Source organism: Leguminivora glycinivorella, chromosome 17 (assembly GCF_023078275.1).
Source record: "Leguminivora glycinivorella isolate SPB_JAAS2020 chromosome 17, LegGlyc_1.1, whole genome shotgun sequence".
In the NCBI taxonomy this organism is placed as follows: Eukaryota; Metazoa; Arthropoda; class Insecta; order Lepidoptera; family Tortricidae; genus Leguminivora; species Leguminivora glycinivorella.
Genome location: NC_062987.1, coordinates 17,884,031 through 17,897,635, shown reverse-complemented (window position 1 = coordinate 17,897,635; position 13,605 = coordinate 17,884,031). Strand labels below are relative to the sequence as shown.

The 13,605-nt window shown below is 37.5% G+C and overlaps 1 protein-coding gene across 2 annotated transcripts in view; it reads left to right on the top strand.

Moving 5' to 3' along the window:
- Positions 1 to 13,605, top strand: part of LOC125235234 (1-phosphatidylinositol 4,5-bisphosphate phosphodiesterase) — a 216,569-nt gene that overhangs the window by 69,931 nt on the left and 133,033 nt on the right. For both annotated transcript variants that reach the window (XM_048141724.1, XM_048141723.1), the window contains exon 2: positions 5,913 to 6,022. In XM_048141724.1, coding sequence (XP_047997681.1) covers positions 5,966 to 6,022 — 57 coding nt within the window. In that variant the 5' untranslated portion in view covers positions 5,913 to 5,965. The remainder of the gene's footprint in view (positions 1 to 5,912; positions 6,023 to 13,605) is intronic.

The window sequence follows — 13,605 nt, the reverse complement described above, 5'->3', positions numbered from 1 at the left end:
CTCGTAACTTTCGGAGTGGAAAAATAAATTTATTCAATTTTTTACAGACATTTTCAACATGAATGTTAAAGTTACAATGCTCGTCTAAATGTATGCCTAGAAACTTTACGCTGTGATCTAAATCAACTTGTTCTCCGTTGTATGTAACATTAAGATCTTTGGGTTTGCTCTTCCTCGTAAGATATTGTACATGCTTAGTTTTAACAATATTTATGGACAAGTTGTTGTTTTCTAGCCATTGTATAGTGTTGTGTAAGGTTTGCCTTATCTCTTGCTCGTATGTCTGATCATCCAGGCACGGTATTATAATCGATGTGTCGTCAGCGAACAAAACAGATGGATACTCAATGAATTGTGGGAGGTCATTTATATATAAAGAGAATAGCAACGGCCCTAAGACGCTACCTTGAGGGACCCCGAAGTTATTTAATTTGTAACTTGATGTATAGTTTACTATAGTATTTTCTTCTTCTTTAATTATTTCTGTACATTGAGCTCTTCCACTTAGGTAAGATTTGATCCAGCAATGAATATTACCTCTCACACCATAAATCTCTAATTTGTCTAGAAGCCTCTTATGGCAAACCAGGTCAAATGCTTTTGACATATCGAGAAAAAGAACGCTTACAGATTGACCTTGATCTACATGATGTATTACTTGTTGTAACAAAGAAAATGCAGCAGTTGAAGTTGATTTGTGTTTTCTAAAACCATGCTGATTGTCAGTAAGTAGACTGTACTTATTAGCGAAATTGGTAAGTCTTTCAAATATTACTTTTTCAAAGACCTGACCAAGAAGTGTAATTCAAAAAACGTCTCCTCAGTACATTTTGTATAGGAAGGACGTAAGACGCGCCGCCAAGCTGCGCGGCGCGCGCCACGCCGCCGCCGCCACGCCACCTGGGGCGCGTCTTACGTCCTTCCTATACAAAATGTACTGAGGAGACGTTTTTTGAATTACACTCAGGTGGCGTGGCGCGGACATCCGTTGCGCGCCCCGAGACACGCGACGCTTATGTGGGAACGCTGGCAAAGAGGCCAAAGCTTCGTCCCAAAATGTGGATCGCCCGCTCAAGTTGCACTCGACTTGAATAAACTAGCGGCACTACTGCCAGGCCACTTGAATATCGAAGAGATCGCTCGTTGTAGACGGATCATACGAGTATATAACCAAATGACGCAATAATATAGTTGTTGATAGTTTTTTTTATATGCTACGTCTGTGGCAAACAAGCATACGGTACGCTTGATTGAAAGCGATCACCGTAAGTAAGCCTGCAACTCGAGGAGTGTCACATGCGCGTTGCCTACCCATTAGAAACTTGTACAGTGGAGGTCCTTTGTGTATAATGTAATTTAATAATGTCTGAGAATTATTGATTCTTGTCGCTTTTAGTACCTACACCTACTCATTAAGGTTATTTACTTAAGTACTTTATAGTCAGTACAGTACCACTGTCATTTTAGTTTTTAAAACACAATTTGTACCTACAGAGTGTAACAAAAATGGTGGTGATCCGTTTAAGGGCGTACTCAGTATCGTATTCTTATCAGGAAAAAGTAGAAGAAAATTTTTTTTTCGCTAAAAAAATTTTCACTTTTGTATGAGCCGGGCCGCGCGAATCGGTCGAATCTCCATACAAAGATAAAAAAATTTTTTGCAAAAAAAATATTTTATCCTACTTTTTCCTGATGAGAATACGATACTGAATACGCCCTTAAACGGATCACCACCATTTTTGTTACACCCTGTATATAAAGAGAGGAAAATAGGAATTACGTTTGTGAAAAGAAATGGCCGTTCCCTTTCCTCGTACTCAGTTACTTACTTTACTTAGCTGGCTTGTTAACCCAATGAGTTTTGGCCTCCAACACAAGAGCACGCCACTTTGCTCGAGCTATCGCCGACGCCGAGCTCACGGAGAGAACCCCCACTCTATCCGCCCAACGATATTTTGGGTGACCAGCAGGACGGCGTCCGTTCGGTCTCCCCAAGTAGGCCCTTTTGACTGCACGATCTTCCCCCATTCTCTCAAGGTGACCTAGCCAACGGAGACGATGAGCCTTGGTTTCACTTATTATATTTGGCTCGGCTACTAGTCTTTCAAATTCGGCATTTTTGCGGATCCTCCAACTGCCAATACCCTACGCTCTGTAACTAAAAAGCTGTTCTCCTACTTAAGTGTAAGCGTCCAGGCCTCACAAGTCACACCCATACATAAGGATGGGGCGGATCACGGTCTTGTAGATCCGTAGCTTCCTCGTACTGAAACCATTTTGTTGTACGAGAGTTTCGTGGCGTCCACCGTTTCTGACTTCATGTTCTAGTAAAATTCGGTCCCCGCCGCAGAAAAGATGCGTTCGAAGCAGAATAGATTCGTAGAAACGTCTCTATTCTTGAGGAACTCTGCATCAAAACGAGACTCTCCACTATTTGCACCCAACATGTGCTAGGTTTTTTTGGCCATCTGAGCAGGACCGCACCAGATAGTCTAGAGAAGCTCACAATCATGGGACGCATGGCAAGGAAGCGAAGAAGTGGAAGCATGCGCACACGTTGGGCAGACAGAATAACGTCTGTGACAAAGACATTGCAGGCTAACATGCACTGGGCCCAGGATCGAGTGACGTGTAGACAACTCGTGAAGAGTGTCCCCATTCGTCACGTCCCTCAGCCATGAGTATATTTATTTATTTAAACTTTATTGCACAAAAGAACAACTAAAAGTACAAAAGGCGAACTCAATGCCATGAGGCATTCTCTACCAGTCAACCTTTGGGCAAAGCAGAGAAGATTGTAGGCGGTGCATTAAGAGACCAATTTTGAAATATCAATCAAAACGACAAAGGAAAAGAAAATTCGGTCAGAAAACTAACCGAAATGACTCGTAAGCAGGTTTTTACGATAAAAAGATAAATCCATATTAGGTAAGCGCTATATTAGGTACACCAGTACGGGATATTACGCTGTAGGTCTCTATTTAGCTTCTACCAGGCCTGTCCCACTCGCGCGTGTAGGTTTCGAACTGTAAGTACCCCTCGCGAGGGGCAAATCAGTAGGGCCTCACGGGCGAGCGGTGACGCACGCGCGAGAGTTGTTCGTCACATACCTGCGTACTGATTCGACCGCTGTCACAGAACTGATATTTTGTCGTGATACGTAGGTACTATTTGAAATCTCATTTGTTTACAAAAATAATTCAAGGGCGGAATTATTATTTTTATGAGTAGGTAATATCAGGCCTGTTTCAATTAAGGTACCTAATGTACCTATCTAAGTAAGTACTGTACATATATTCTGTGCTTCTACCACTTTTGCCTTCATGTTGAAGTGTTGAACTCGATCTAGTCAGGTGTAGTCTATAGAAAGAGTATACATAGGGAACACTTCACTGGAAGACAAACACGGTTCCCTGTTACGAGTAGTTACATCGAGCGAACTATCCAACTTGTAACTCAACTTGAGCTTAATTCATATGTTAGCTCACAACTAGGAGTTGTCTAGGAGTAGTAACGATTGAATAATGAATACGACAGCAAGGTGCAGGCAAGCATGGTCGCGTGATGAACGATATAACGTCAGGCCGTCCTTTTCACACTATTTGTAAGTGCGATACGAGTAGGGACGCACCGATGCGATAAAGCTTATCGAACTAGTGTGCTACATACCTCGCTTTTTATGTTGATAGTATTCTTAACTTCTTGGTTATTTAAGTTACAATAGTAGACACATTACGCTACAAGTGCGAAAAAGGGGAAGTTCGTAACGCAGCGATAAATTAAAACATGACAGAAGGGAGTGTTTTAAATCGACACGAGTTACGAATGACCTTTTTGCACATTTATCGTAAGACGTTTCTGTGACGTTTAAAAGAATTTTTATTTATTTTAGAAAGTTATTTACCTTTTATTTAAAGTTTAGTTTTTACACTACCATGTACAGGTGTAGTGCGAAAAGGTTTCCTTCGTATTTTTCCGGAAACATTCGTATTTGTCATGCTATTCAGTCAATGTCAGTACATCTTGTACTGAGACTGACTGAAATAGCATGACACGTTCGTACGTTTCCGTAACAATACGAAGGCAAATCGCTCACGAAAGGAAACGCTCGTAGATATCTATCTCTATCGCTCTTGCGTATTGGCGCGACAGAGCCAGACTACCTTTCGCGGCGTTTCGGTTTCGTTTCGCGTCGCAGAAATGCCATTCGGCTACGGCACCTGTAACGTATTCTAAAACCTCAAAAATTCAGTTTAGAGAGAATTAAATTATTATTCCCGTAAAAACGTTAAATCCGTAACAATTACGAATTTCCGCCGTAAAGCGGCCCGCCGCCATTTTCGTTAATGATTTTAGTTATGTCTGCCTGTTTTGTGTTTAATGGCGGATAACTTTCCCATTAGCCTAAATACCGACGGTGATTTACTGAAATATTGTGGTTATATAATATAGGCTAATTTCCTACTAGTCAAATGAGCTTCTTTTTTTTATTAGGCTAATTTCCTAATATATTCAAATGAGCTTCTTTTTAAGAACTGTCAAAACGATTTCCTAATAAGGAATTACTATGAAATACTGAGGAGTGACATAACTACTGTCCATATTTTTCTTCTAATTATGTGGTGCTTTATTTCGTGCACTGCATAATATTTTATTTGAAGTATAGGAAACTAGCCTATTATCTTCAGAATATCTTTAGTTTTTTTCACCTGTAAATTGCTGCACCAGAACTTTACAAGTTCCATCTGCTCTGCCTACATCTTTTGGGTATACAGGCGTGAAAATATATGTATTTGTGTATGTATTTTTCCGAAATCGAAAAACAAAACAAATGCTTCCAGGACAGTAGGCCTAGCACATGATTGCTGAGAGTATGTCGCCGCGAGATAGATGACACGTCTTCTTCTAACTGTATTAATGACATAAGGACGGATAGTCTATCTCGTGGAGTCGTGGCAATCATATGCTATGTAATACGAAATACGATGAACTCTGCAGGGCTCAGGAGGTACAAAGAAACAAACAGTTTGGTACAAAATATTCTACACGGCCTTTTTATTATCCAACTATTCAACCCCCGACGCAAAAACGACGGCGTGTTATAAGTTTGACGTGTCTGTCTGTCTGAGGGACGGATGAACCGATTTAGATTTCGTTTTTTTTTTGTTTGAAAGCTGTTTTGATTAGTCGGGAGCGTTCTTGGCCATGTTTGATGAAAATTGGTCCACATGTCAGGGGGTTTATTCAAATTTAAATTTGTTATCATGGTTATGAACATCCGATCCGATCTATAGATATTCACTATTCAGTTTGAATCGGGTCGTATGTTAAAAATACCAAAAATATATTCAACACGCCCTTTTTAGGGTTCCGTAGTCAGGAACCCTTATAGTTTCGCCATGTCTGTCTGTCCGTCCGTCCGTCCGTCCGCGGATAATCTCAGTAACCGTTAGCACTAGAAAGCTGAAATTTGGTACCAATATGTATATCAATCACGCCAACAAAGTGCACAAATAAAAAATGGAAAAAAATGTTTTATTAGGGTACCCCCCCCCCCCCTACATGTAAAGTGGGGGCTGATATTTTTTTTTCATTCCAACATTTCCAACCCCAACATGTGATATATTGTTGGATAGGTATTTAAAAATGAATAAGGGTTTATTACGATTGTTTTTTGATAATATTAATATTTTCGGAAATAATGTATGTATGTATAAACTCTTTATTGTACAAAACACAAAACACAAATATGATACAGGATAGACAGTACAAAGGCGAACTTATCCCTTTAAGGGATTTCTTCCAGCTAACCTTTGAGTAATCACTGAGCGTGGCCCGACACGCTCTTGGCCGGTTTTTAAATTTATGCAACTATTGAGACCCAAAATTTATTAGACCAATTTCTTTCGCAGATTTCTACGAAGATGTCTCGTTGATTCTGCCAGGCTGATTTGAACTCTACGCGATGACGAAAAAGTTCGAATTCAACTGGCAGATCCCGGTGCCCGAACCTCTACTGCAGGTAACATTCTTTTTTGTTTTAAAATTTAAAATTTAAATGGCGATTATTATTCAGATTAATTTCAATATGATGTTTATCGTAATGCAAAATGCTATTTTATTATTTTATTCTTAGACTGATCGTAAATTATGCGAACTTACATATACAGCGTATCCGACGGCAGATTTGCAATTAAAATAAAGTGAAACAGAGCCTCTTACTATTTAGTTACTAAGTACCTACTATATAATACGAAATAATAAACCCTATTTCGCTCTCAAAACTTGTCAAAAATCGACGAAAACCGTGTGGAGGCTCTTAAAGAAGCGTGCTTTAATTTTTTTGGCAATCACGGTTTATAACTGTATGTAGTAGGAACATTCTACGAATTGTCCTGTATAAACGGATTATATTTCATATGGTTTCACCGTTCAAAGCAGACGATTATTTTTCCGTACATGATTCTGCACAAATCTTTAAATAAAGATCCTCTTACACCTGCTAATTTTCAGAAAAATCGCGTAGACTTTTTCATGGAATGCTCCAGTACAGGATGCCCATAAAGAAGAAACTTCTTTGATCACAACTTTTAGTACTCGATTTATTTTTAATTTCCCTACAAATTAAAATTTTCGGCCAGTGTCCATCAACTTGAAGAGCTGTCAAACGCACAGCTGATGACCCTACAACGTTTTTAATACGTTTACGATTGCTTAGCTTATAAATTTTCGCCAATCGACCTCGTGAATTGGATCAAGGTTGGCACAATTCCTTTTTAGGGTTCCGTAGTCAACTAGGAACCCTTATAGTTTCGCCATGTCTGTCTGTCCGTCCGTCCGTCCGTCCGTCCGTCCGTCCGTTCGTCCGTCCGTCCGTCCGTCCGTCCGTCCGTCCGTCCGCGGATAATCTCAGTAACCGTAAGCACTAGAAAGCTAAAATTTGGTACCAATATGTATATCAATCACGCCAACAAAGTGCAAAAATAAAAAATGGGAAAAAATGTTTTATTAGGGTACCCCCCCTACATGCAAAGTGGGGGCTGATATTTTTTTTCATTCCAACCCCAACGTGTGATATATTGTTGGATAGGTATTTAAAAATGAATAAGGGTTTACTAAAATCATTTTTTGATAATATTAATAGTTTCGGAAATAATCGCTCTTAAAGGAAAAAAAAGTGCGTCCCCCCCCCTCTAACTTTTGAACCATATGTTTAAAAAATACGAAAAAAATCACCAAAGTAGAACTTTGTAAAGACTTTCTAGGAAAATTGTTTTGAACTTGATAGGTTCAGTAGTTTTTGAGAAAAATACGAAAAACTACGGAACCCTACACTGAGCGTGGCCCGACACGCTCTTGGCCGGTTTTTATGTAATTTAAATGTCATCAGTATTGGTATTTATTACATTGACTTTTTTATATGATTGATAAGGATAATAATAGGTTATACTTATTCTCAATTCCTGGTCTCTGTACCTGATCGGCGCAAAAGCTTTCAAACTCTCGACCTCGACAAGGCGAGTTGTGCTAAAGGGGCTGCTTATCTCACGTGTCAATGTACTCTCTCGTCAGATGTTTGGCTATGACTACGACTCGTTACTACGTGTGGTAACCGAGAAATGTCATATTATAGTTGTTTGAGTTCGTGTTTAACTTTTATCTCTTTAGCAGTAAGTACGTTTTTGAAATAGCTAGCTAGGGTATCAGATATGAGTTTTATAGAGGATTTTTTGTGGTGAATTGTTGTTAAGATTATTTATATATTTCTGGAATTGATAAAAATAACAAAACAAAATGAAAATCCTTTTCGTAGTTTTTGAGGTTATTTCTAACATGAAAAAACGCGATGGGGTAGTTCGTATGTAATAGGTATATTACCTATATTATATAAGTAGTGGATAAACACTACAGTCTTGTAAAATAACTAGTTTTTTCCCGCGGCTTCGCTCGCGTTAGAAAGAGACAAAAAGTAGCCTACTTTCCATCCCTTCAACTATTCTCTTAAAAACCACTCCACTCCACTTAAAAACCACGTCAATTCTTCGCTCCGTTTTGCCGTGAAAGACGGACAAACAAACAGACACACACACTTTCCCATTTATAATATTAGTATGGATTAGTGGTGACCTGATGACGAAGGACGTTGTACGAGGTTTCTTAATTTGTATTTTATAATAAGTTATTTTCTATTCTCTGGTACTAGGGATTCACCAGCAACTAATCTATCAGTGAGATGTTAATATTTACGTTGAGTAACCTCGAGCTGATTTAATATTAACGGATACGCCGAATTATTAATGGATAGGGCGCCGCCCGTTTAAAGTATCATCGGTAAAGGCAGTGAGGAACTCTGCTTCGGGCATTCTCGACTTCATTCGGCTCAGCATTGCTACGAGCAATTATAACGCCGTGGCTTGCGTGGGCGACGGTCGCGCGATGGTCGCGCGACGGCGATGCGACGCATACACGAAATCAAACCTTATCGATATGGAAGTATGAGACGCGATTGAAGCGTTTATTAATATAAAAAATTAAAATCGCGCGAATAATAAGTAAAATATGAAAATATCAAACTTTTTTTTTCATTCTCGTGCAATTTACCAATAAATTTTCTATCATATGGCCACATTTTTATGTGCTTAAATTAAACCTGATAATATTATCTACATAATAAAATAAAAATCATGAAAATCCATTGAGTAGTTTTTGAACTATACCTATTTCAAATAGAGCGCGCGGATTTGAAAGACGTTTTCGCACGTGATGTAAACAATTTTGGAATCATAACGGCTGCACCGATTTTAATGGTTGGGAGTAGTATATATTTGGGAAGTTTAAACCACTTTCATTTCGTTCGAGCGATTCTCGCTCAAACTCATTCCAGTGGTCTAAACTCCCAAATACATCCTAACCCTCAAATATCTGGGCAAGAATTGTATCATCATCGTTAGGAAGTTTAAACCACATCGATATCCTTTCGCGATAATAGTTGTGTTTAAAATCACTTCATACCGTTCGAGCGTTTCGCGGCCAAAGCAGGCATATTAATCGAGTTGACAATGTAAGTCATCATTATGGATTAACATTTCATTATAACAAGACGTTGCTAACTAACGAGTATTTACTATGAAGTTTGTTAAGCAACCTCAAACCCTTCGGTTTGACATACTAGCTTCAAACTGTTCAAAACAGAATTCTTATCATGGAAAACTTTTACCGAATTCAATCCGTTGCGTCATTTGTGGACCATCTAATTGTGGAAAGACCAATCTAATGATAGGTCTTCTTTTACATGAACAAGGAATTCGTTTTCAAAATGTGTATGTGTATTCAAAAACTCTTTATCAACCTTTATACAACTATCTAGAAAAAGTGTTGTCATTGGTTCCCTCAGTAAATTATTTCAAATATCGCGAAAATGATGAAGTCGTGAGTCCTCAGGATGCAGCTAATGACTCTGTATTCATATTTGATGACGTTGCATGTGAAAATCAAAATAATATAAGGGATTACTTTGCGATGGGACGACACAAAAACATTAATAGTTTTTACTTGAATCAAACCTACAGCAAAATACCTAAACAGTTAATAAGAGATAATGCAAATCTGATTATTTTGTTTAAACAAGACGAAATTAATTTACGACATATTTATGATGAACACGTTGGAACTGATATGCGATGGAACCAGTTTAGAGATATGTGTGCCACTGTATGGAACCAACCGCACAACTACTTAGTAATAAATAAGGATTGTGCGAAGAATTCAGGATGCTATAGATCGGGTTTTGATACATTTATTATTTTAGATGAATGTATTTAGAATGCCGCAATTACATTACACCGCCATTTCTTCATATAATTCCAACGAGGTTGCATCGTAATGAACGAAGAGAAGAATTTAAAAGAGAAGCTGCTTCAGTCAGCTGAGGCTGTAAAGAGAAAAGTTAAGTTAATTCGTAACATCAAAACGGCCAATGAAATGACATTAGAGTCAGTTTTAAAACCAATAACAGAACCTCTCAATGAGATGGTTAAAAGTAATAAAAAAGGTAACTTTAATAATGAAAATAATTACCTTAGCGACGAATTTAAGACTGATGATACAGACTGGAAAAACTCAATTAAGCGATTGAAATTCAGCCCTGAGGCCAGTGATAAGGAAAGTACTACTCACACCGTTGGTGTGAATTCTACGATCTCTAAAAGTAGAGACGTTTATGATGGAAGCAACGCCTCTTTAGATGACAGTATTAATAGCGAGGAATCAGCTGATGAGTTCTCTTTTAAGACTTCTGATTCGATAGATTCTCCCGGAGATGATAATAGTGATGGTAACATTTCGTATAATTTGGAGAATATCCCTTTTGGCGTACACAAAGAACGTGGTAAAATTATGCTCGGATCGCATGTGGTAGCGCTTGATAATAACAGTATAGTAATTAGCGGAAAAACTTACAATTTAACCCCGGGTTTGAAGGAATTATTATTTACAAAAGTGCCTGAACTTGAAGTTATAACTGAAGAAGATAAACTTAATTATAAGTTACTGCTATTAGAAACGAATGCACACAGGCGTGACTTTAATCCAAATAAACCTATAAAAAGCAACAAAGGTAGAAAATATTTACAAATCATAAGGCCTATGTTTAAATATACTAAAGAACGTTTAAAAAGTAATGGGAGTAATGTCCAGGGACAAGGGCTCCCAACTATGAAAAAGGTAACCAATAATATTTCATACGTTTATTGGGATGATCCAAATGAGTTAGTTGAAAGATTAAAGCTACTTATTGCATCCCGGGATGCTGGTAATACAGGGTTAGATAACGAAATAATATCTATAATTGAAGAATTGAAAGAATCAGATATATTGAAAGATATATAATGACCTAACGATACTTTAGATCCGCAGTCAATCTTAATCTTTTAATAAAGCATGATACATAGCAAAATGAACATTGATAAATTTGGACACCATGTACATAAACGCTTACGAGTATTCGAATTTTCGGAATTTGGCGAAAGGGCACTAATTCGCGCTGATAATGGCGATTTTGATTTACAATCGTCTCGACTGAAAGGAGTTAATACACCTGTGCTGTCTACTGATGGTGTAAACAAACAATATGTTGATCAACTCTTTAGTGGCACTTACAAAAAAAGTGAATTGGATTCTTTGCTTGAAACTATAAATTCACAAATTCATAGCTTGCAGCGCCAGTTGAACTTGAACTTTTATACAAAAAAGGAAACTGAGGGTATTTTGAGCAGACTCAGTAATGGAAAAGAACCAAATAGTAAATGAAATTCATAGGTCTGCTCGCAAAAATTTTGCGCGGCGTTCAGTTGTACTAAAAGGCATAGATGATTTGTGGCAAGCAGATTTACTGGATTTACAAAAATTTCATAATATTAATAAGGGTTATAAGTACGTTTTGGTTGTCATTGATACATTTTCAAAATACATATGGGGAATTCCGATGAAATCTAAGACCAAATTTGAGACCAAAGACGCTTTTAGGCAACTAATTGACACTGCAAAACGCAAACCTAAACATCTACAGACAGATTTGGGGAAAGAATTTTACAATACTGAATTTAAAAATTATTTGGAATCCTTGCAGATAAACCATTATTCAACCTATTCAGTTAAAAAAGCATCAATTGTAGAAAGGGTTATAAAAACTTTAAAAGGCAAACTGTATAAATATTTTAGTTTTGTTGGCAATTACAAATGGTTTGGAAAACCTTTACATGATATTGTGAATTCATATAATCATACATTTCATCGCACAATAAGGTGTAGACCGATAGATGTTGATTTCCATAAAGAGTCTGAAATAAAATCTATACTAAACAAACCTCGCTCATACCTACAAACAAGGGCCAACAAATTCAGTGTAGGGGATTGCGTACGTATAAGCAAGTACAAAGGCGCTTTTCATAAAGGTTATACGCCTAATTGGTCTACAGAATTATTTACAATAAAACAAGTTAAGAATACTATACCCGTTACATATTACTTAGAGGATCAACGAAAAAATTCAATATTAGGCACCTTTTATGAACAAGAGCTGCAAAAAACAAAGTATCCTAATGTTTATCTTATAGAGAAAATAATGAAAAGAAAAGGCAACAAGCTATACGTTAAGTGGTTGGGTCTTAGTACAAGCGAAAATAGTTGGATTGAGCGCAGTGCTGTTGTATAGAGGTAAATCTATTTATAATACTGATGCGAATGTTACTTTATCACTAGTTAACTGACTATGAAAGGAAGAGGACTTTTAAATAGTGCCATTAATAATCTTCCATTTGAACTACACATACCTGGGTACAATTATTGCGGCCCTGGAATTAAATTACAAGAACGCTTAAGACGGGGTGATAAAGGTATCAACGGGTTAGATTCAGCTTGTATGCAGCACGATATTGCTTACGACAAATATTCACGTATAGAGGATCGACATAAGGCTGATTTAGAACTTTATAAAATGGCTAAGCGACGTATGAATGCAAAAAACGCTGGGAAAGGAGAAAAACTGGCGTCATGGCTGGTTAGTAAAGTTATGAAATCAAAAATTAAGACAGGGGCAGGTGTGAAGTCATTTAAGCACTTAGTTACAAAAATACGTAGCGAATTAAAGAAAAAAAGAATGGAAATATCATAAGCAGTGCTTATACAGCTGCGAAGAAAATATTTCCTAACACAAGTCGTATGCGGATACCTCGTATAATACCTATTCCAAAAACTGGAGGCATATTACCGTTGATTCCTATATTCGCGGGATTATCGGCTCTGGGTTCTCTGGCAGGCGGCGCGGCAGGAATAGCTAAAGCTGTAGGAGACTATAAAGCGGCAAGAAATAAACTAGCGGAATCTGAACGTCACAACAAAATGATGGAATCCATAGCGTTGGGCAAAGGATTACATATAAAACCGTACAGAAATGGCAAAGGACTATGCTTAAAAACCTCAAAAAACTAAATGGTAGGTTACCCAGTCGAGCTCTCACAAATGTCGATATTATCAACAATTCAACGGGTATACCTTATTTTAGAGGAGTATTTATGAGAGACCGCTTACCCAAACTTCCTAAGCGTAGAGAATGCGCGATAATTAACTTAGACGAATCAAAAAACCAAGGAACTCACTGGGTAGCCTATGCAAAGGATAAAAAATATTGTGAATATTATAATAGCTTCGGCGATATTAAACCGCCATTAGAGTTGATAATATATTTGAAAAGATTTGATATTTCATATAATTATAGGCAGTTCCAACAATTTAATACTGTAAATTGTGGTCATTTATGCTTAAAATATTTAAAACAATTTTGGCAGAGGCGTTTAAATTGTTAACACTAATAAAAAAAATGTCATTTACACGATGTCTTTCACTTTATCCATAACGGGAACCTCCTCTAGTCTTACAACAAATTATTCGCCTGAACTTCTATTGGACGGTGAATACGAATGTGGTCTACTGTATTTATCTACGTTTAATTCAATACCTAACATAGATAGTCGAAATTGCAAATTTTACTACGGTGAGGGTGAAGTATTGGAGATACCAGAAGGCTCTTATGAACTCCAGGATTTAAAC